This window comes from Hyperoodon ampullatus, assembly GCF_949752795.1.
Source record: "Hyperoodon ampullatus genome assembly, chromosome: 1".
NCBI lineage: Eukaryota > Metazoa > Chordata > Mammalia > Artiodactyla > Ziphiidae > Hyperoodon > Hyperoodon ampullatus.
Genome location: NC_136914.1, coordinates 189,002,519 through 189,028,401, shown reverse-complemented (window position 1 = coordinate 189,028,401; position 25,883 = coordinate 189,002,519). Strand labels below are relative to the sequence as shown.

The window sequence follows — 25,883 nt, the reverse complement described above, 5'->3', positions numbered from 1 at the left end:
CACTTTTTACATGTAACTGACCAGTTTTCCCAGCACCACTCATTGAAGAGACTGTCTTTTCTGCATCATATATTTTTGCTTTCAAATAATATACATATTTTTTCATTGTTATCTAGAACCATTATACAGTTTACTCCCCAGTGACAATGTATGAGAACATCTGTTGCACTGAAACCTGACCAGCTTGATTCTTTTGGTTGAAATCATCTTAAAAGACATGATGGGGCAATTCAGCCCAGGGCATGAAATGTGTCATCATCCTTGAAGAGTTAATTTAACATTTATTCTTCTCTTGTAATTGATACATGAAGCTTAGTTATTGACAAAGCTTAGAAAGTAGTTCATTCTTTTGCAGTTGTTTCTTTGTGCTGGAGGACATTATAAACACATTTAAAAGGCAATGCTTCAGAAAATTGTGAGAGTATATAAAAGTTCAAATAGCCATTTTCTGAAATGTCAGAAGTAAATATTAAAGGCTAACAAAGTACCTGAAAAGGACAAATAGGGAAAAATAGAAATTATCTCCATGACTAATTAAAATATGGACCACAAGTTATGATGTGAGAAGGTCCCAATTCATAGATTATACAGAGTGTGCTCAGTGGTGGAGAAGAAGGGAAGAGTTCAGGGAAGCTAATGTATGAATTCTCTCAATATGATGCCTTTGTTTTATTTATTTATTTTTTTGTATAATTTTTTAAGAGTTTTATTTCCTTTATTTACACAAAGTAATTGCCAATAGGACAATTTTATTCTATTGATACAGAAGAAACCGATACTCACACAATTGATCTATCATACTTCCTATACAATGTTAATGATAAAGCAAATAATTTGATAGAACTTTTAAGAAATACGTATATTCAAAATCATTTGTGTCTATGTCATTTGTTAAAATGGAAAGCATAGACTAATTGCCTTTTCCCCTCTAATTCTAAATTTATAAACATACTGTTTTTTTCAATTGAAGTATAGTTGATTTACAGTGTTGTTAGTTTCAGGTATACAGCAAAGTGATTCAGTTATATATGTATATATACTTATAGATACATAGATATTCTTTTTCAGATCCTTTCCCTTATAGGTTATTACAGGATATTGAGTATAGCTCCCTATGCTATACAGTAGGTCCTTGTTGGTTATCTATTTTATATATAGCAGTGTATATCTGTTAATCCCAAACTCCTAATTTATCCCTCACCCACTCTTTGTTTTCTTTTTTTTTTTTTTTTTGCGGTACGTGGGCCTCTCACTGTTGTGGCCTCTCCCGTTGTGGAGCACAGGCTCCCGACGCGCAGGCTCAGTGGCCATGGCTCACGGGCCCAGCCGCTCCACAGCATGTGGGATCTTCCCGGACTGGGGCACGAACCCGTGTCCCCTGCATCGGCAGGCAGACTCTCAACCACTACGCCACCAGGGAAGCCCCACTCTTTGTTTTAATACTCTTTCATCTCAGTTAATCCTCACAATAGTCCTGTGGGAAAAGATGACATAAAAAATCCAGAAAAGGAAATGGAGAATCAGACAGACTCAATGACTTTTTCAGAACCATATAGTGGGATTAGAAATCCAAGGATGTCTGACTCCAAGACCATGATGTCTCTTATACCCTGTTTAAGCAGTTGCTTTTATACCAACAAATTAAGTGTTAACTGGCAAGCTAGATTCTGTTGGAAGAATCTTCTTAAAAGAATAGAGTGGGAAAGACTGAGGCAGAGAAACCAAGTATGATGCTTTTGAGGTAAGGAAGTGTGTCATCAGCCTGAATAAGGCAATGGAAGTAGCATTGACAGGGAGGAACCAGTTCAGGAGAGATTTACAGAGATAGACCTGGTGAACTTTGGTATAAGTGAAGAGTCATACATAACACCAAGATTTCTAGCCTGCATCCCTGTTTAAATGATAATGTCATTAAGGGAGACAGGGAAATTAGCTGCAAGTCTTGATGGAAGGTAGTTAATGCAGTTACGGCTGAATTTGAGTTGCTGGTGAAATATGCATCTGACACTGAGTGACCTGATGGCACTATGGATCTGGAGAGTTCAAGAATAGAGATATAGATTTGAAATTCATTGACCTGGGGATCCTAACTAAAGTCTTAAGGATAAATTTTTTTTTCTGGGAGAGCTTAAAGAAAAGTGTAATTAGTGTATTACATAAGAACTAGGGTCTATTGTATTAAAGATCAGTCTACCTGGGATCAAATCACAGATTTACCCCCTTTTCTAGCTCTGTGGTCTCAGGCAAGTTACATAATCTCCCTAAGCCTCATCACCTCTTGTTTCTTTTTCTCCACCTGGAGACACCGACAATGTCTAGAGACATTTTTAATTGTCACAATTAGGTTTTCTAAGGCTATCTAGTGGGTAAAGGTGAGGAAAGCTGCCAAATATTCTACAATGCACAGGAAAGGCTCTACAATAAATAATTATCTGATCCAAAATATCAGTAGTGCTGAGTTTGAGAACACCTGCTGTAAAGCTTCTGTAAAGTAGGGTTAATTGTACTTACCTTATAGAGTTGTGAGATTTCAGTGAGATGATGGCGGTAAAAAACAAGGCTGAACATGTCGTAAACAATAAATATTTAAGAAAAGTAAGTCAATCAACTGAGTGGAACAAGAGGGCAAAGGACATAATTTGGGTAACTGCTTGCCTTTAAGGGATAGGAGAGGAAGAAGTGTGTGTGTGACACATGCTGAGAAGTGGCATAGAAGAGGGAGAGGAGAATCAGGGGAAATAATAGAGTAGTTCAGCACACGGGGCACAAGTTTCTGTTTCAGGGCTACAACCAGAGAAGGCCAGCAGGGCCAGGACCCTCAGGTAGGTCACTGAGCATGGGAGCTGGAAAGGGACCATTGGGATTGACAGCAGATAAGTGATAACTTTGAGGGAAAAGTTGTAATAAGAATGAAAGAAAAATGGGAACAGGATGCTAGGTTGCAGTAGGTTGAGAATTAAATGAAAACTGAGGTTGAGAGATAGGAAATGAAGTTTATTCAAGTTGGCTATTTAGTCATAAGGATGGTTTTGTGTTTTAGGATTGGAGAGACCATTCTAAACTGAAGGGATGGAAAAGTGTAAAGGGAGACAATGGAACAATAAGAACTATCGTAATTGATGGAGCAAGAGTCCAGAGGAGAGTAATGATAGGGTTTGTGATCAGGAGTAATGAAGACGGGATTTGCTTTAGAAAGAAGTTGGGGTGCTGCTTTCCCTGGGAGAGAAATACAGTGATAATGTCAGTATACTTTAGGTCCAGGGTAAGAAATGCAAACCAAGAATTTAAGTTTTATGAACTTCTCAAAAATTACAAATAAAAATGTTCTTAAAGAGCCCAGATACACAAGAAGATGCATCTTCTAAATTGCTGTTAAGATTTCTTCATGAAACTTTCTATTATGAACTGAATATTTCCCAAATCTGTATGCTGAAGCCCTAACCCCCCAGTATGACTGTATTTGTAGATAAAACCTTTACAAGGTAAATAAGGTTAAATGAGACCATGGGGTGGTGGTGGGGGGACTAATCCAAAAGGACTGGTGTTTTATAATTAGAGGAAGACACACAGAGGGTGTGCACACAGGAGGGTGTGCACACAGAGGAAAGGCCATGTAAGGACACAGTAAGAAGGGGCTGTAAGTCTGGAAGAAAGACTTCACCAGAACACACCCTGCTGGCACCTTGATGTTAGGCTCCCAGACTCCAGAACTGTGAGAAAATAGATTTCTGTGGTTAAGCTTACACAGTCTGTAGTATTTTGCTGGGGGTATCCCTAGCAGACTAATATGTTTCTTACTTGGAACTTCTATAGATATAATGCAATAGAAGACATAAGATGATCTGTTAAAATAAAAGTTAGTTGTCTTAAAGAAGTGGATTGACCACAAGGGGAGGATGTGAGAGAAAGCAGATATTTGATATCAAATTCTAGTCCCAGCATTAACCAACTGGCTTCAGCTTTCCATAGTGGGAGATAAAAATGATGTAACATTTGGTATTATGGGTATTAGAGTCAGTCTGCCTCCATTCAAATTTCATTCTGATACTTACTAGTCATATAACCTTGGGTAATTACTTAATTATCTTAGCCTCAGTTGCTTTATCTGTAAAACAGGATAAACTCACATGAAATAGTTTGTATAATTCCTAACACATGCTAGTTAACATTTTCATGTCTTGCTTGATATTTTTGTTATTACAAGATTTTCTGATCACTAATTTGTGACATTAAAGGATATATTTATTTCTTAGCTTCTAATGATTTTTAGAAGAAATAAAAAGAGCAGAATAGATCTGAAATAAAAATCCAGACAGACCGATTTTTGTAAAAATGTTACGCTAGAGACTAATGTTGTCTTTGTTTCAGTTTCAAGGCATAAATAAGTATACTAAAAAGATATTCTGAGATAGACTTATTGTGCCATCCTAGCATTTCATTTTCAATTTACTTAAAAAAAATCAGTGACTTTCATAATATTTTATGTTCCCATGCCACTTTTCTTAGCCAAAGTTTTCTAGAGGCAGTCTTTAAGTAGTTACAAAAAATATAGATTGTTTTAACTGATATCTGATATAACTGATATATCTACATAAACTAAAATATATCATCTATGGATTTTTAATGTTTTTAATAAAATGGCCTACTTATTTTTAGACAATTTTGTTTAAAATATATAAATTTATAAATTTCAAATTATTTCTAATAAATAAGCTTCAAAAAATATTGAATAGACAAAGTATCCATTGTTGCCATAGATTCTGCTTTGAAAATAGGAAAATCTGGAGGAAATGAAACTTATGAATTTGGCATGCTACTGCAATCTATACTTAAAAGCATATTCTTCTCTATAACTCAAAAGGCTAAACTACCACATGAGACTTGATTCTAATCTCTTCCGCTTGTAACTGAAAATGAAAGTTGTGCTACATTTTAAAATTCTTTCTTTCACTTTAATTGCAACTGGGATTCATGGATATAAATTCCATTATAGGCTAAAATAATTATGCTAAGTTACTGTCCCATATATTGTTCAATGATAAATCACTAAGTCTTTCAAACCCATATTTATAGCAATGTATGTCTTCATTAGGACCCCAAATTTAGATGATTTCATTTTAACTAAACCTTTGTCCTAAAAGTTCATCATTCATATAGGTAAATGCTCAAAGAGGCACACATTTTCAACTCGTAAACCTTGAATTTTATATAAAACTTTGCTTCAAAAAAACTTAAGTGTTTTCTTGTCTTCTCCTGGTCACACAATAAATGAATGAATGAGTAAATGAATGAATGAGTAAATGAATGAATGAACCCCCCCCACCTATCCATTAATTCGTTTCAACTTTCTATTATACACCAGGCAATATTCTAGTTCCTAAAGAGTTATTGATAAATAAGATAGACTAGGTCCCTGATCTCATGAAACTAGTTGTAGTGTGGGAAAGACAAGAGATATTTAAACAAAGTAGTTTTTAACAAGTGATAAATGCTGATATGAAAATAAAAGGGATTAAAGTGACAGAGAGTAACAGCAGTTAGGGTTTGAGGTAAAGGCTACTTGGCTATGGTTAGTCAGGGAAGACCTGTCTGAAGAGGACACACTTAAGCTGAGACATGAATGGCTTTAAGAAAAAGCCATACAGGGCTTCCCTGGTGGCGCAGTGGTTGAGAGTCCGCCTGCCGATGCAGGGGACACGGGTTCGTGCCCCGATCCCGGAAGATCCCACATGCCGCGGAGCGGCTGGGCCCGCGAGCCATGGCCGCGGAGCCTGTGTGTCCGGAGCCTGTGCTCCGCAACGGGAGAGGCCACAGCAGTGAGAGGCCCGCGTAGCAAAAAAAAAAAAAAAAAAAAAAAAGAAAAAGCCATACAAAGATCTAGAGAAAGAATATTCGAGGCAGAGGTCAAAGACCCTGAGACAGATGAAAGCTTGATGTATTCTTAAGTCAGAGGCAGGGACTTCCCTGGTGACACAGTGGTTATGAATCCGCCTGCCAATGCAGGGGACATGGGTTCGAGCCCTGGTCTGGGAAGATCCCACATGCCACGGAGCAACTAAACCCGTGCGCCACAACTACTGAACCTGTGCTCTAGAGCCAGCGAGCCACAACTACTGAGCCCACGTGCCACAACTACTGAAGCCCGTGCGCCTAGAGCTGGTGCTCTGCAACGAGAGGCCACCACAATGAGAAGCCCATGCACTGCAACAAAGAGTAGCCCCCGCTGTCTGCAACTAGAGGGAAGCCTGCGCACAGCAACAAAGACCCAACACAGCCAAAAATAAATAAATAAATAAATAAAGTAATTTTTAAAAAGTTATAAAGTCAGAGGGCGCATAGTAGGAAAGAAATCAGTCAGAGAGGTCATAGAGGAGTGACATGATCTGATTTACTTTTTTAAAAGATTACCCTGCCTACTGTATAGGGACAAGAGTGGCAGTAAAAAAAAAAAAAAAAGAAAGAAAGAAAGAAAGAAATTTTAATAATTCATAAGAGAGAGAATGGTGGCTGGGACCAAAGGGGAATAGAAAAAAAGAGGATTTATTTCAGATTATTGAATATGCCAAACCCAACACCCTATATTTGGCTAAGAACTTGACGATTCATGAGTGGTCAAAACAAACACATAATCTGGGCATCTGCTGGTTTACTCCAGCTAATGTGAAAAAAAACCTGGGAAATGAGCAGGGAGGACCTTCTCTGGATAAAGGCCTATTCCCTTCTCTCCAAAGTTTCCACTTTATCAATTATGTTTTGGATTACACATTAATGTGTAATTTGGATTACACATTACACACTAATGTGTGTAATTTTGCTTGCAAATATAAACATTGTACAGGATAAAAATACTGATAAGAAAACTGTTTGCTCATAAAATTGTCACTGCTTTCTCTGAAACTATTATCATATATAATTTTGAGTAGATAACGTCCTTTTTATAGACACTAGAGCCTTCCTTCTGATAAGTATTCAACCATTCTTCACCTCCTGCCTTGTATTATAATTATTTCTCATCTCTAATATAAGGCTATAAATTCCATAAGGGTGTATATTATTCTCTTTGTATAATCCACAGTAGCTTGAGTCGTTCTTTATGGATTATAGGCATTGCATAAATATGTATGTGTGTCTGGATGAACGGATGGATGGATGGAGGGAGGGGTGGATAATTGAAAAATTACAGAAGTTGGTTGGTTTTATTGTATTTGGGGCTCACTTTCCCTCTAAAGAAATGCATTCATATGTTACTTGATAGTATAAACCACTAATAATTATGACTGCTAATTAAAAATAAAAAAATCAAACAAAAATAATGTAACAAACACAAGAGCCTTTATATGAAGCCACAAAGTGAATTAATAGATTTTTTCAATAAAAGCAGCAAAATAATGATGGATGCCTCTAAAATCTTGGACGTAGCTAAGTAACAATTGTCCCAACTAATTTGGACACTGAATTTCTATTTTCTTTTAATAAATATATTTTAAAGGATTTATCCAAGATTCATGTTTAAAAAGTCTAATGGACTATAATCATATACACTGTCAAATTAAGAGCTATGTAAGAGTTTAGATAATGCTTGACAAATGTTTTGCTTAGCACTATTGAAGTATTTGCAATACTTTCTGATTTAAGATTTTACTTTTGACTTATTTTGACTTATAATCTTTAACTGTTAAGAATAGATTACCATCTTATTTAAGGATGTAATAAAGAAAATGTTCTAAATAAGTTTTGAGATCTTCTCCCATCCTATTCTGAATTTGAAAAGATTCTATTTTAAACATTTTTATGTAAGATTCCTAAACAGTATAGTTTAATAGGGGATAGGAGATCATGAGGATTAAATTGACTACTGTATGTTATTGCATACATGATTTATGAATATAAAAAGTGCTTTGTAAACTGTAAAGTGAAATATAAATGCTGTTGTTTTTTAGCAGCATGATAATGTTGATCTCTGATATTTGAACTGCCTTTCTAATAATATAATAGCCTGTTTCTCTCTACACGAAGTCTCATCATAACACAACTGAAGAACAAAATTATACACTTTTAAGACATACCACTGAGTAATCAGCTCCCTTCAAAAGGATGTTTTGGCTTAATAATGAAAACATCTTAATAACTGAAATTATTACCCACTGAGTTACTATCACTATAATGTTCTAAAACAGACAAATTTCCTGGAATGAGAAGTGCAGCCCTGTTAACTGATATTACTTAAGGAAAATTTCTATAAAAACCATTCTTGATGTGAAAGTCATCATTTCTCCCCTCTACCTCCCTCCCTCCCTCCTTCTTTTTTCCTCTGCCCTCCCTTTCTCGCTCCTCCCTTCCTCCATCCATCCTTCTCTCCTTCCTTCATTCCTTCTTTCTTCTTCCTTTTCCACCCCTTCTTTATAAGTATGTGTTTTGTTTTTTTTTTTCTTTTATGGCTGTGTTGGGTCTTCGTTTCTGTGCGAGGGCTTTCTCTAGTTGTGGCAAGCGGGGGCCACTCTTCATCGCGGTGCGCGGGCCTCTCACTATCGCGGCCTCTCTTGTTGCGGAGCACAGGCTTCAGACGCGCAGGCTCAGTAATTGTGGCTCACGGGCCCAGTTGCTCGGCAGCATGTGGGATCCTCCCAGACCAGGGCTCGAACCCGTGTCCCCTGCATTGGCAGGCAGATTCTCAAACACTGCACCACCAGGGAAGCTCCAAGTATGTTTAAGCTATAAGCATTAAGCATAAGAGGGATTTTCCATTTGCTCTCTTTCTACCTTAATACACTCAACTAATAACACGTTATCCACCTCCTTAAAAAATTCAGTCAAGACTTGTTCAAGTTTGATTTTATATCCCAAGAAAAGTAGCAGAAGAGTGCTTCATGCTTAGTGTGTGTGCAATAAGGTTTGCTGTTGAAATGCCCTAAATTAAAGTCTTTTGCTCATTCATGCCCCTACATTTTTTCCAGAATTATGTTGAGTATATGTGAAGTTGGCTATTTTATTTTACAGTGCTAAAATATAACTCATACATGAATTGTGAGTTTGTTTAAAAAGAGAATTTAATGATTTTCCTCTAGTCTCCTATATTTGTTATAACTGATAAATAATGGTATGGTTTCTGCTCATTCAGTTGTTAATGTTTTTAAAACTTTTTATTATAATCCCCTTCTGATTGAAACACCAAAGTCTTCTCCTTTAGTAGTCAAGAAATGTCCTAGGACCCGAGTAAATATTTAAAAGGCATCTGATACCTATAGTAATACTTCCTCAAAAGTCTGTTTGATGAGGGTCCACACAAACGACAGGTGTTTCTACAGAGTGTCTGTGACAGGGACAAATGAGGTACTAATTAGTTCATACTTGCACCAGGAGTGATAAATTCTGAAATGCCATCAATTATGTTTATCAAGATGTCCTAAATTATTCACTGATCAGTGCAGAGATACATAGACACAGACAGTTATTTGGAACTTATTAATATTGCTTGAAAATGCTACATTTTCTTAAACTGCTAGTTAAATATACTGGTTAACTTATTGTTTGAGGAAACAGAATATTAGCAGAATGCATTTGTTTCATGTTTCAAAAAATTATTTGGCCAGGATTGCTTTCTAAATAAAGATTATTTATAAAGGACATATGGTTCCAATTCTAAAGTCAAGATTATAATTCTGCATGTTTTTATTTCAAAAAGAAATTCCATATGTATAATCTCTAATTGAGGGTATAGATATAAATGTTTTTATAGATAGTTGCCATGCCCGCTCCTTCATCTGTACGCATATGTGAGGGTGTATGTGTGTTTGTGTCTGTGTGTGTGTGTGTAGATGGATAAGTAGATATTCTATCATGTGTATACATGTGAGGACCTATTACTTTGGCTGTGAAAATATTGCTTATGGAGTTTTAAAAAATAAAAGTATTCACTTATGATGTAAGAGTAAGTTAAAAATCAAGATAATAAATCATATTAAATCATAGCTACTTTATGGTTACATCTCTATAAACAACAACAATAAAGCTATGCAGAAAAAAAAAAGAATTACATAAAGATGTTCCTATTACTTACTTGTGGTTAGAGGACTATAATTAAGTCTTTAATTTCTTCTCTCAGTTTAAAAAATATTTCCATAATAAAAAATCAATTGCACATTAAATGAAAAGGGTTTTCCTCAGTTAGAGAGAATTTATTTCAAAAATAATTTTCTCTTATATCAAGATAGGGGCCTTTTGTAAGTACATATAATTTCCCTTAATTTTTTATTTTTATCTAGTAGTAAAAAAAAAAATCATAAATATTGGATCATTAGTACCCCATAGAAAATTTGTATTTTAAACCAAGGGCATTTAAGAAGACATATGAAAAAGTCTCACTTCAAATACTTCTTTTGTTCATTCTTTTTAAATCATGGATATGACTAAGATTTAACAAAAAAGGGATATAAACAGCTCATTACCAGGTCTAAAAAGTTTTTTTCCCCTCAATCAAGCTAACCTGACTTTTAAACTTATTGCTGTGATTAGACGGTTTCTACTTTTAAAACTCTGTACAGATTGGCCAGATGTAGGCTCTTCCATTTGTATACTTTACTAACAGAAATTTCAGACTGTATTTTCAAAAAGTGATCTGCATGGTTTTAACTGAGCCTAGTGGGATGAACAGATTTTCTTAAGTAAAAAAATCTCCATCTTTATCAAATTTCTTATCAGTTTGCTCTCTAATTCTTTGATAATACACTGATCTGCTTAACTTAAGTAGATACTAGGAGGAAGACAGGAATTTTTATTAACTATTTGAATTCTCAAAATTACTGTGTGTTTTAAATGTCTAAGAGCACAATCTATTAATATATTTGAGTGTGTTTGAAACGCTAAGTTTTAGTGGTTGTTGTTCTTTGGTTTTACCACTGAATGCTCTTCGGTTCCTCTCTGTCAATGCCTTTTCACAACGTTTGGGTTTGGTTGTATTAAAAATATCTAAGTATTATAAAGGACAAGCGTGGGTATCAGAAAATATGCATTATAATTCTGGATATGCTACTAAATTGCTGTCATCTTGGAGAAATAACTTAAACTCTGTGCTTAAATTTCATGTTATTTATGAAAACAGAAAATCAACCAGATATTATCATTTTATTCATAATAAAAGAAATATTGTATTTTACTTTACAATATCAACTCATCTAGCCTTAAGGAGTTTCAGTAAAAGCAGACTTTCTCTAAGTAATAACCAAGATATTCTGTGGGGAAGTGGGGAATTTTACCACATAAAGAACAATGGCCAAAATCATATTTGAACTATTCTCAATCATGGGGGTTATATTTATCAATTTATTTTATCATTAATTATATTTTTGAAAATTTTATAAGGACTGTTGCCCATTGCTCATTCATTCGCATTCATTCATTTGACCTTCATTAATAAATTCATTACAGAAAACTTGACACTCTGTAGAATACAATTCTTGATTCCTTGACTTTCTGTCTAGTCATTTTCTTATGGTCCCTTTTTGTATTAGAAATACTTGGTGTATTTAGCCCAGCATTCTACATACCCTGACCCTCAGATGAGATCATTACCCAAGGGCCTGAGATAATAGCTACTCCAGTCCCCTTATAGCCAGCCCCCCCGGCCCCCCAGCAGAGTGTCAAGTTCCTCTGTATAGGTTTTTTAAGAAAGTGTATGTAAAAGTGATAAAGCAACATTTAAATTTAACATGCTATACATTTCATGCCTATTTTGTTTTTTAATACTCACAACACACAAAGCCATTGCATGTATTAATATTATAGAGGTTTAAAATTAAAATGTAAAATCTCACAGCACTTTAAAAGAAGTCCCTGCTCTCAGTTTATATCATTATCACATAAGTTTCTTAATAATGTACCTAGATTAAATGTTTGAATTCATTTTTATTTAGATCCTTTCAGATTGTTTCAATATATCATTGACTAGGTTGTCATTGTTACAGTTTTGCAGAGGATTTTATCCTAATCACTGTGTTTTTCCTCTGACAGCTCTTTCAAGCATTTGATTGGAGGACTGGATGATGTTTCTAATAAAGCATATGAAGATGCAGAAGCTAAAGCGAAGTAAGTGAAATTTGGGGGGTCTTAATTTTGATTTTCAAAAAACAATTTTGAATAGAAATGAGATCAAATATTTTGTTGGACTTAAAGCTCTACACTCTGACAGGAAGAAAGTAGCTACTTAAGAGTAAAAATAAGCAAGCTATTCAAGGTAATTATTACATAGTATACTTGCTTAGTAAGTACCTCTCTCCTTGAACATGAAACCTTAATTTTGTGAGGAAGACCATCTGGACAAGGGAAAATGGTTAGTTTAAAATCCAATATAAACAATTGAATGTTAACACATTATTTCTTCCACTGAAAACACTTTCTGAATGAATTGTGGCTGTGTTCACCAGTTGCTTGTGAAATTGTATGAAAAATAATAATGCCGGAAATATTTTCTCGTGAATACACCGTTGCTTTACATTGAACTTTGTCGACGAAAATTAATCAGTCGATCTAAGAAAGAAATGGAAAATTTTATTCAAGCCAAATTTGAGGATTATAACCTGGGAAGAGCAGCTCAGAAAGCTCTGAGAACTCTTCTGCTTATTAGAAGTCAAGGCACAGTTACACAAGTTATTTGAGACAGAGGGCTGTACATGAAATGATGTATTATTGACATAATCCAGATCTAAGTGTCATATGACCCCTTATGAGTTCAAGCAGGAAAGTTATCATTAAGGAGTTGTCTTATTGACGCTAGGAGAATGTTGCTCTTTTTGGTTCAGCAGGTATTTCTGCCTATGGGGAAGGTTTGGTCGATGCATAATACAGATACACAAGGCACAGTGAGGGGAGAGAGGAGGCCAAAGGGCAGAGTAAAATTTTTGTTTGAATTTTCTTGTCTTTCCATAAAATGAATTTTAGTTCACAACTTCAATGACACTAAGTTATCATAATGATATGAGATAGTACATATGCCATTAATTGTCATTTTTGTATAACAAAGTACATTTTAATCTACTAGAATAATTTACTTTAAAACAAAGCTTTAATTTTTTTTTTAAACAAAAAATGTGAAGTAATTTGAGATTGACTTTTTCTGTAAAATTGTTAGGTTACTATTTTTAAAAGTGTAATCTATATAATTATCCTCTTTCTCCCAAGAAAGTAACTTAAGTAAAACCAATTTAATATTTGATATCATACAGGATACCTGAAGGATTAAATCAACAAACATCAGTAAGTAGATAGTGCAGGGGAAGAATTTGATTGGTTGGTCTTGTAGTCACCTAAAAAGCAAAAGGAATAAAATAATTTCTTTTGCCTTGAGAACCTATGAAGATTAAAAATTTGGGCTAGAACCAATTAACTAATTACTATTATTCATTTTGACTGATAAAATTGTATTATTTTCAAAGCTGTATAAAGATATTCACATTTTCTTCTCTATATAGTTTGCTTTTGTTTCCTCTGTTCCTTGGAGGGACATAGACTTACATCCTGTAGTCAAATGTCAGCAGTGCCTCTGCTAAGATTTGCTGAGGACATTACACAAAGCCAGTTTTAACATCAAACTCCACACAGTCCTCAGTATTGCCTGTACTGTGGCTGATTGGTATTAATTTTCTGGTTTTCTACATTAGGTTAAAATACATATTAATGCTAAGTTTAGACTTTAGTTTCTGGTAGTTACACTAATCATCCTGAGATGGTAGAGGGGGGCCATTTAAGGTACCTTATCAGTTTTAAAAGTTATAAAACTTTGTTATTATTGGACATTATCCCTAGAGGAACATTTTCTTGCAATACAAAAGCTCATATTTATAATTTATGGCAGCAAAGTTTTTCTTGAGTTTATATATTCAATTAAGGTTACTATGGGTCATTTTATATATATTTATATTTGTATATATACATATACACACACACCACTTTATATAAATGTGCATTTATATATACAATTAGTGGTAATCTTTAATATTTGTCTAGAATCTACTTGAGCATCTATTTAAATATTTGTAGGGTTACTAGAAAAGTCAAAGGTCTTTTAAACTAAACTATTCTTTGATCTATTTCTATTTCTCTGTTAAACTTTAGACAGATTCTCTAATGAAAGTTTTAGTATAACTCCTATTTACTCTACCCAAAGTCAAGGCCAGTCACTGGCTTAAAACTGATCAGTGGCAGGAAAGCAATTATGAATTATTTATATCCTTCTCAGTGTACTGTTGGCCTTACAAAGGTTAAACTGTGTGTGTATCTCATGAATTCTGGGCATTTATGGGTTCACTTGCACATGCTTCAACTAAAGGTAGGAAGGAAAACAAATACACTGAAATTCAGATTGAGACAATTTAGAAGATAGGTATGGCAACAGTTCTTCACATTGGAAGAGAATCCATCAGTATGAAAAACATGACTCTGAATGAGGACCAGAAGCCTCGAGTTCTGTTCCGGGCTCTGTCATTTCCAACCAAGTGATTTTGGTCATGTCTTTTTTTTTTTTTTTTTTTTTTTTTTTTTTTTTTTCAGTACGCGGGCCTCTCACTGTTGTGGCCTCTCCCGTTGCGGAGCACAGGCTCCGGACGCGCAGGCTCAGTGGCCATGGCTCACGGGCCCAGCCGCTCCACGGCATGTGGGATCTTCCCGGACCGGGGCACGAACCCGTGTCCCCTGCATCGGCAGGCGGACTCTCAACCACTGCGCCACCAGGGAAGCCCTGGTCATGTCTTAACAGCTGTCTCTCAGTATCATTATCTTATTTATGAGATGTTATTTTTGTGATTTAATTAATGGTGATATGTAAAAATACTTGGTAAATTATAAAGGGCTATAAAAGTGGATGGTGTTGTTTGTAGAAGTAATCATTGGAAATATACCCTAATGCATTTGCTAGATGGTTTGATTTATAGACAATTATTGCACATGTATTATGTAAACTAATTTTATCTGGGCAAGGAGTCTTTAATCTTATGTAGGCAAACTAGTCTCAATTTAGTAGAGTGTCGTAAAATTAAACCTAGACGGAAAATATCCATAAATATCCATTTTATAAAAATAGAAACATTTAGTTAAAAGAAAGTTCAATTATGATTAAAGAACAAAACGGGCAATGAAATGATGTCCTACACCTAAGTATCGTTATTTGAACTATTAAATTTAATAGATTACAAATTAGCCATTATATTTATACTTGAAAATAAATCAACTAGGATAAATTAGTTTGAATTTTTCTATTCAATTAATGCTAAATCCAAATGAGTACATAACCCACATATCTTAATATTGATTATTATAGAAAATGGGAATAGCTTGATAAAAAAAAGTCTAAGACCATTGATCTAAATTCCAGAGAGATTGATAACGTAAACTTTATTCCTCAAAATAGCTAAATAAATAAGTAAATACTGGAGCAGGTGTTGTGATGCTTTTTACACTGTTAGCATTTTATAGCTTCCTAATAAATAATTAACATCTGAAGATTTCTGAAGTTGAAAGCATCTTTTTAATTAGGTATCCTATCACCCAGAGTAGGTAAACTGTAAACTATTCCCCAGGGAAAACTTTTTAGTTGAACTAACACATTCTAATATCTATTTGTGTTAGCACTCTTTTCTCTGTGTTGGATTTCTTCCCCTTAAGTACGTTATGCCTTCACTTTGTATTTAAGGAACTTATAAGGCTTGCCAACATTGCAGGAAATCCAGGAACGGGCTCTATTCTAAATTCCCTGGGTAATTTTGTTAATGCCTCTAAATTTCTATACAGATCGCAAATTCTGTACCATTTAGAATTGAGGTGATGATTTGGCTCCACTGTGTGAGCTTTATTTTTTCAAGGTCCCTTGATTTTGCAAAATCCACTAAAGATAAGATTAATATCTTTTAAAGCCCAACTAAAATGATCATATTATTTATGCATGTGAAGTTATTGTTGGTATTGCCTCATTGACTATGCCTAATTGCCGTAAAAAGAAAAAAAGTAGGCCTGACTATAAAAATCAATTCAGTTGAGACATTTAGAAACTCAATCATAAGAAACTTATTAGCTATTAGCACAATCAGGCTTCAATGGCAGAAAGCAGACCATCCCTTTCAGAGAAACCATACCAAGCATTCAGTTTGGATGGCTGGTCCAAGAAGATTGACTTGAAAGAAATATCCCAGTGAAATGGTTCTCAAAACTGCTCTGCTGCAGGATATGTGCCCTTAGCTTGTCTCACGAGATATATTTCCTACAAAGAAAACTATTCGTGACAGAAATTATACCTTTATAACATGTTTAAGCTTCTCTTGATTGCTGCTAATTAACCACTAAGGACTTCTCTTTTTAAAATATGAAGTTATAACCACAAAGACATTAGAAGAGACAACATTAGATGGAAGGTAAGGCTCATTAAACCTTATTTAGAGCAGAAAGTAGCATACATGATGAAACGTACACATTATTTTCCTTAGAGAATATGTATTCATTCATTTAATAAATATTTAGAAATTTACTCATGATGAGTCAGGCACTGTATTTTACAGCATGCATAGCAAATAGAAAACATATTTTCTAATAGTAAGGGTCTTTCAGTTTAGTAGGGAGCCTGATGTGTAATTCCATGATTATTTTCAATATTTACTTCTAAGAATAAATTATGATACTTAGTATGATAAAGTACTATTTTGGTAGAGAGACCTGTCTCTGTATTTACACCTTGTCTTGTAAAAAAAAAAATAATAATAACCATCCAGAAAATCAAACAGAAAAATGTAGGTGTTCTATTTCATTCTAAGTATTTCTGATATATGAATACAGACTACTTCTTAAATGAAATATTTTCAAATTATAGTATCATTTCTTTCTTATTGTTGAATATTGTACTCAGCAGTTATAGGCAAAACATCTCTTTTTCTGAATAAAAAACCTATATATATTAGCAAATTAAGTTGAAATATACTATATTTATTATAATCAGGAATTTTTAATATAAAAGTGGCTCTCCAATAAGGTGATTTACATATACCACAGCTATATTCCGAGATTAGGGTCATATAGAGTGGAAAAACAAAACAACAAATTAAAGTCAGTTTTTTATTTATAATGTTTATTTTTAATTAAAATGTTTTATATTTTCACTTTAATAGAAATAATACAGTGATATAGATAAAAAAAATAAAAATCACAGTCTAAACAAATCAAGTACAACTGCTATTAACTATCTTTGTGTTTTAAAACTATACTTGTAGTCATTTACAACTTTATATCCTACTTTTTTCAGTTTAGCACCCATCATATTATAAATACTTATGATACAATTACATATACTTCTTAAACATCATTTTGGTGGTGACCTGATAACACAGTGAATGGAGCCTGGTATTTCAGACTGATTCAATTTGTACCCTTGTTAATTCAATTTACTGTGCTTTTGAAAGTAAATTCTGATCACTTCTTAAAAAAAAAAAGCACCAAACAACAACAAAAAAAAACCCTCTAAATTGTTCCCATCTAGCAGCATTTTTCAAATTATTTTATGTCATGACACTCATAGAAAATGGGTATAGAATATGGTACCAATTGGCTCAGCTGCCCTAGATTCTATCCTGCTGCTCTGAAGGCTGAAGGGATTCATATCTAAGCCCTTCAGTTGAGAAGCTCTAACAGCTATATGAATATAGATTCATAAATGCATTTATTTATGATCTACATTGATGATTCTCATATTGTTTTCCATTAGGAACTCTCTCTTATGGCAAAATCTCTGTAAATCTCTGAGTGTGGTCATGTTTTTTAATCTACATTACTTGGTAGATAGGTAGGTAGATAGGTAGGTAGGTAGGTAGGTAGATAGATAGATAGATAGATAGATAGATAGATAGATTGATTGATTTAAAGACTTCCTGCAATGATCCAGCAGCCCATCATGTAACAGCATCATTCATGTTCATTCAATTTGTCATATACATTCATATATTTAACAAATATTTTCTGTGTGCCTACAAAATGCTACATATAAAGCAATGAATAAAATAGATATGCTCCTTGCCTTCATGGTACCTGTGGTCCAGTGGAGGAGGGAGAGACACATTAATTATTCTGCGAAGATTTCCCTGAGGAAGTAACATTTTAACTATATTTGAGCTGAATTTTGAAGAATTAGCTGGTACTTACTGGGAAAGAATTAGATGGTATTAGTTGGGTAAGGAAGTGTAGATAGCATTCTAGACAGACAAACAAAAGTACATGTACAAAAAAAAAAGAAAAGTACATGTACAAAGCCCCCAGGATAGGAGACAACATTACATATTCAAGGAACCAAGGTACCAATATGGCTGGGACTTAGAATATCCAAGATGGAGATCAGATGTTAAGGATTTAAAGAAAGCACTACAGGCTCGTAAGCTAGCAAATGAGATGAGTTGGTTTATAATTAAACACTCTTTCCTCTGATTGGAGGAGTGAAAGAGTGAAAGCAAGGAGAACAACCAGTATATTTTCCAGGTAAAAGCTGATGGTAGACAGGACTAGAATGGGAGCAGTGTGAGTAGAGAAGAGCATCTGAGAGCTAGTTAGGTGGCAAAGCCAATAGGTCTTCTTAAGGAAATAGATATTGGTGATGAAGGCGAGAAAGGTTAAGGATGATGCAAGGATGTTTGGTCTGGAAATCAGCGGCAGGCAGTAGCATTCATGAAGACAGAGAGGGATGGTTGCCAGATTTGGAGAATGGAATAATCATGACTTGATTTTTGCTCAGGTTAAATATGAGGTGATTTTGAGACATAGTTAGGCAGGTCTGGAACTCAGAGAAGAGGTTGGTATTTCTGTGAGAATAATGAGAATTTAGATGGTAAGGGGTAATTAAAGGTGTGGATGAGAGAGAAAGCAGTGTATGAGAGGAGTATGGCACTGAGGATTGATTCTTGAGGAACTTTATCATTTAAAAATCAGGGAAAGGGAAAGGATTTCACACAAGAACATCCACATCCAAAGACTGAAAAGGAGAGAAGAGAGGTAGAAGGAAAACCAGATGGCATCACAGAAAACAAAAACGGAGTGTGTTTCAAGAATGGAGGAGGAGACCATGATATTGTATGTTGTTGAGAGTTCTAGTGTGTTAATTAACAAGTGACAATTGAATTTATCAAACCACTGGTTCATTTTCATCTTAGGATGGAGTGGTAGGGATCAAGTCCCCTAAATGGATTGAAAAATGAATCTGATTTGAAGAAGTAAGAGTCAATAAACTTATACAGAATTATAAGAAATTTCAAGTAAAATAACCAGAAATGTATAGTGGATGATTATGGATCATCAATATTGAGAGAGAGATGAACATGTTAAATCATCCAGTAAAGAAGGAGAGAGTATAAGACTGAGGGAGATTAAGCAAGAGGGTCTCAGGTCCTTTTAAGTTTCATAGACAAAAGCAGAACTTCAAAGGAGAAGTCAGACCATCTCCCTGGGTAAAGGTTATACCGCTTTGTGAAGTTACTTTTTTAAAAATTGTTTAAATTAATTTTTATTGGAATATAGTTGCTTTACAATGTTGTGTTAGTTTCTGCTGTACAGCAGAGTGAATCAGTTATACATATACATATATCCACTCTTTTATAGGCTCTTTTCCTATATAGGTCATTATAGAGTATTGAGTAGCATTTGCTGTGCTATGCAGTAGGTTCTTATTAGTTATCTATTTTATACATAGTAGTGTGTATATGTCAGTCCCAATCTCCCAATTTATCCCTCCCTCCCTTTCCCCTTTGGTAACCATAAGTTTGTTTTCTACATCTGTGATGCTATTCCTTTTTTGTAAATAGGTTCATTTGTTCCATTTTTTTAGATTCCACATATAAGCGGTATCATATGACATTTGTCTTCCTCTGTGTGACTTACTTCACTCAGTATGGCAATCTCTAGGTCCATCCATGTTGCTGCAAATGGCATTATTTCATTCTTTTTTATAACTGAGTAATATTCCATTGTATATACCTACCACATCTTCCTTTTCCATTCTGCCAGGACATGGCAGCAACCTAAATGTCCATGGAAGTGATTTCTTAGTTAAGAAGGTTTTCACTTTTCTGTCTCACATTATGTAGTATTTCTTTAGGTTTAAATATTGTCCTCTCTCTAAAGAAATGTAAAACTTAAAAATTCTCCTAAGAGGAATTAAACATTTTTTCCTAACATCATAGCATAAATTTGCATATAAGTTCCTTCTCCAGAGATAACATGAGCCTTCCCCTGAGCACAGAGAGGAAAGAGCAGCACTGAACAAGGAGGCACTAATAGACAAACCCCCCTCAGAATCACCATTTTTGTCCTGGCCTACTCCCCTCACCATGTACCTCAGTGCAAAATGTTCACTTATTCTCTGCCTCGTCCCAGAAAAGGGACTCTCATCGTAGATGCACATAATACAAAAAGAAAAGTTAAAAGTAAACAAGAAAGATGAAACTATGGTAAAAAGCCAGAAGTAAGCCTAGTCTACAAAGCAGGACCTGTAGCATCATCACCCAGGAAAAGAGTGATCACAAAACATTTAGATGCTCCAGGGTTGACTCTGACTTATTGCTGCTGAGCCAGCGAAGTATCGGTCACTTCTCCCGACTCTAGAACTATAAAGAATATTGCCTGCATATGGACCACTCTTTTGGCCCTTTTGATGTAGTCCAAATAAATAGTTTATTACTATTTCTATAATTAGTCTTCACTGATTTAAAGCTCCCCTCTGTTTACGAGGCTATTTGCAAAGGAACATTTTAGTCTGATATTTTCAGGATTACTTTGGTGCCAGCTTTGTTGTTTGACACAGTGTGACAGCATTGATGTTCTCTCATTACATTTGATTACCAGAGATAACCCTTTAGTTGCTCACTCTGCTTGCCATGGGGCGGGCGGTTGTTCTGTGCTCTTTGACTTGCAGAGGGCACTACCGATGTTGCTTGGACCTTTGAAAATCCAATCATCAAATGCACCTCAAAATACACGAGGCTATACAAATCAGAAAAGGGATCTGTATTGTTTGGTAACATCTTCCCAAATGCCCCAGGGTCGTCTAGCATCTAACTAACATGAGATTTTAAATGCATAATCAAATGCACATGGGGTTGCTCTTTTGAACACCCTGACTTTGAAATTTTGGCCTTTCTTATTAGTGTTTTTCTGCCAAGCATTTTAGAGTAAAGATCTTAGTATTCCCACAATCTTATCAACAACTTACTTCAACCAACTTGGTCTTGATCTAAGCAATTCTCAGGGAAATGAGCCTGGAAAATTGTTTTTCCCCCTATGGAAAGAATTCAAGTGAGTAATATCCTGTTTCAAACTGGGAACTATATGCCAATTAAATGGAAAGAACACTAAGAATGATATGAAATAGCCCTTAAACCAGAATTAGAACTGCTGACCACTTCTCGGGTTGAATAGTCAGAAGACAATCCCATTCTCTGGGCAATAAAAATTGTTTTCCATTTTATGGCAGGGCAAAGTATAGGAGATTTGAAAAACTTGCAGCAGTTGGCCTTGAACTGATAAGTTGGCTTTCAGCTGTGCAAGAGCTGTTTGCTTTTCAAATTCTAGTACATGCAATCAGGCTGGGAAGAAGGATAGAAGAGTTTCTAAGGCCACCAGTGCTAGCAGACTAAGACTTTAGTGTGACTTGTGACTACAGAGAGCATCAAAGTAAATTTTTTCTTTCAAGGGCAGTGAGACTGATTTTTTTTAAAACATTATCTTCAGGATAAAACTACCTGGTCTTGGGTAGAAGGATTTTTATTTGTTTCATTAAAAATTTTAAAACTCTCAAAGGCCATTTGCTAATTTCTTCTCCATTGCACTTATCTTTAAGACTCCCTAAGTAGCAAGACTTTATAAAGGTGGATCTCAGTATGTCCTTGCATGCAACCTTTTCTAATTGACAGAGCAGAGGACTAAAGATAATTGAACATCTAGTGCTGCTGACTTGCTTGGTGGATGCAGACAAGCCATTTGATTATTGACTCTGTCTTCTTCTGAAAAGGAAGGATGATTCTTTTCCACTGTTGTCATATTAGATAGCAACAATTGGAAATTACTTTCGAAACGTCGAGCTCTTTAAATCCTAAAGATATTTTAGTCCTGTGTGGCAATAAGGTCAGCTTTTCCAGAGCCCCAAACTTCCATAGAAAAGAGAGCAATCCAGTGCATGTATCTTTTTGTTATGTTTTGTTATGTTCTAGAGCCTGTTGTGATATCGTACCTTTAAAAAGCAAAAAGAATAGTATCTATTATTATTATTAGCAGTAGATCCCTTGTGTTCTCAGTAATTTCAATCGAAAAATAATATGTGGCTAAAATACCTTTTCTTCAGTGAAGGGAGTCTCTCTCACAGGAGTGAAGATAGCATATAGCATAATTCTAATCCTGCTTTACATTCAAGGTTGGGCCATTCTAGAGAGAAAACCTTCGAACCTAGTGAGAGCAAGGCTGATGCTCAGTGCTGAAAGAGGTCCTTCTGCCAAAGTCATGCTCACATAGCAAGAGGAATATTTCCTTGGAGTTGGGAGACCTGGGCCTTAGAGCAATGACATCAGCTTCTCCATGTGACCTTAAGCATAAGGTCTGGAGCCTACCACCTCTGGACCTGTTTTCTAATCTGTAAAAATGATCATTTTGAAATCCTTTCTAGTTCAAATGCTTAGAATGTGGAAGTTAACAAGCCGTTCTTTTAGAAACATAACTCCCTTTTATATAAACAATATTTTCACCTTTGCTGTTTTCTAAATTGATAATGAAGACATCTTTGTGACTGTCAATAGAAAACAGACCCTTAAGGATCCTGGAATACTTTGTGGATCTATATTTTAACAAAAGTCACTAAGTTATATTTCTTTCCTCTCAGAATCTGAAAGTATTATTGTTAGTGCTTACTTTATTCAAAATACTTAAAAATCATGTACTTTTGCTTGAAGTATGTTTTGATAACTCTTAGTAGTTCAATAAATTAGCCTTTAGAAACAGAGCAGTTTCCATTTTCATAATTATACATACAATTTTCTCTTGCCAATGTGACATTTAGATATGATAATAAGTCAGGCTATCTTTCAATAAAATGCCATTAGAAAATTATAGAGTGCCTTTGAAACTGGAAATGTTATACCAACATTTTCCCCCATGAATCCTTTTAGAAAGAAATAATTTTTAAATAATGAATTAAAATGGCAGCATAAATCATTTTGATACAGTGAACATGATACACCATGTTAATTTATGTCTTTTAATTGTTATTTGAGAAAGATGAGGTATCATAAAAGTGAAGCATGGCTGTTGCTCACAGACATTTGTGTGTATCACACCAGTTTCCTCCAATGCATGAATTGCAAACACTAGTCAACTTTATAAACTGTATTAATTACTTCAGGAAACCAGCCTATTACTCTAATATTCAGAAACCGTTCAAACATTTTAGACAACCTAGGTAAGTTACTGATTGAGCATATTGAATAGTAATCATCCTAATATCCTCACAAAGGGGATAAAGCAGCTTCCTAAAATGATTAAGATCACTTTCCGTTTAAGGACTTGGTAGGTATGACTCATAGGGTAATTCCCCATCAGTTTTTCTAAGTTTTTTGTTAAAATAGCTCTGCTTTATTTTTTTAAGCACAGTGTGCTTATTGTGCTAGTAAAACTTGCTTGTCAAAATATAACAATTTAGTAAAACATACATTTTACTGAAAATGACTTTGTTCTTCCAAATCAAGTTCCCTTGCTCACCATGCTGGTAAGGAGATTAATTTTGGACACTCCTCTGGATGGGGCTCATGGTTTTTCCTCTTAAGCCTCTTAACTTTATTATATTACACGTACAATTAAATTAATGATGAAGAAGATGCTTTAGTCTGTATAACAGTTCTTCATTTCAAATGGGATCCAAAATGTTGCCTTGAGATAAAAAAGACCATTGAAGAGATGACACCTTTATAACAGACCAAATGACCAATGGTGCTTTTTTGAGTGATGACATGAACTAGGACCATATATGAACAACCCTGAAGGTCTCCTAATCCCATTGTTTAGAGGTTTTTATTATGTAGACAGATTTCATTATGTTGGCACAGTTGATTAAATAATTGGCCCCTGTGATTGAAGGCAAACCTTCAATTCCTTACCCCTGTCCACAGGTTGGGGGTGGAGCTGAAAGTTCCAACCCTCTAACCATGCCTTGCTCTCTCTGGTGCCCAGCCCCCATCCTGAAACTATCTAGGGACCCCAGCCACCAGTCATCTCATTAGCATGCCAAAGAGGCATTTATCACTGCAGGGATTACAAGGGTTTTAGGAGCTCTGTGCCAGGAACAGGGACAAAGACCAAATATATATTTCCAATTAGATTACACCAGTAGATGCCAGTACCATACACCCACCACTCAAGTCATGACAATCAAAAATGTCAGTAGACATTGCCAAATATTTTCTAGGGGAATTGGGGTGTGGAGGGAGGACAAAATCTCCCCTGGTTGAGAACCATTGGTATAAAGAGAAGACAAATAAATACAAAACTGTGGAGGAGAGGGGACACTAAAATTAGATTAGTATAAGAGTACAGAATTTAGTCTGATGTTGAAAATGAGCCTTACTTTCCTGTACTTTCACTTCTAGGAGAAAAGTTTAGGTGCGATAAAAGTGTCACAGTTGGCATCAGACAAGACTGAGTTCCAGAAGCGCAGTGTTGCCCAAAATTGAATTCAGTTGCTAGGATACAAATTAGACAAAATAATTTATCCACATTCAATTAAGATTTCTACATTTCTCCCTAATACTCAAGATTTAAAAAAATTCTTCTCCTTCAAAGAAGCAGAATTTTAAGTGTAATGGGACAATGAACTCATTGGGAGAATCTGGCTCACCAGGATGCTAAAACTTTATTGTTGTTTTGAGATGGTGGAGTTAGTAAATTTGCCAAAGCTGGGAAAATACAGTCTCAGTTTGTTCCACACATCCTTGACTGACATTTTTCACATTAGATGCTGAGTCACTATAATAGTCTCAAATGTAATTACTTTGTGTATAATACAATGAATTTTCTTTCTATTCATATAACCCCTTGGGTTGTACTGGTAAAACATGGCATTGTATTAAGATAGAAAACACAAAAACAGATTTTAGGTAAAACTAACATCTATAATAGAGGACTGATATTACATTGGTAATAAAATACAAGTGTATATTGCGAAATTGAATGCACTACAAAAGAGAACAATGTGCTGCAGGCAAAAATGAAGTGCTTTAGAGACTAGAAGTCACAGATTTGACAGTCCTTCCCAATAGTAGCATTTTTACATTACAAGTTCTGTCAACATGGTTTCATTAACTTATAGAAATAAAGGACACGGCATTCTTTAAATTCCACCTTTGTGGTAATCACAAACAATGGATTCTGCCAACACAATGCTGTATTGTCATGCTGCTGCCTATTGACATGATTACTGTTCCCCACGTGCTTTCAAGAGCCCGACCCTGGTCAATTTGACTCCCTGCTGATTCACAAAAGAGCCAGAAATAATTAGACATAGCCATGTCAATTGATGAGATGTTGGCATCTGTACAACCTCCACATTTGAAATGCAGAAAATGTTGAAATTTCTGTGCAAGAAAGTTAGCAAGAATTGGGGGAGTACATAGGATCTGGGATTATTAAAAAGACTCCAAGGCGAATAATAATTTAAGGTAGTAGACTGCTGGGATTATTATAAAAGAATAAACCTTTAGAGTGTTGTTCAAGCTATGGGTTACAAACCACTAGGGATCGTAAAGTTCATGTAGTGTATCATAACCAACATTTTTATTATTTCAGGTGCATCATAGTAGTAGTATTGATTTGTTAGTTTTTTCCCGTGTGTGTGT

The 25,883-nt window shown here is 35.0% G+C and overlaps 1 protein-coding gene across 2 annotated transcripts in view; it reads left to right on the top strand.

Moving 5' to 3' along the window:
* The window catches only part of PRKG1 (protein kinase cGMP-dependent 1), a gene marked incomplete at both ends in the record, with an annotated part of 1,229,056 nt that overhangs the window by 1,109,000 nt on the left and 94,173 nt on the right, over positions 1–25,883 (top strand). For both annotated transcript variants that reach the window (XM_079717816.1, XM_079717815.1), the window contains one exon: positions 12,007–12,081. In XM_079717816.1, the coding sequence (XP_079573942.1) occupies positions 12,007–12,081 (75 nt within the window). The remainder of the gene's footprint in view (positions 1–12,006; positions 12,082–25,883) is intronic.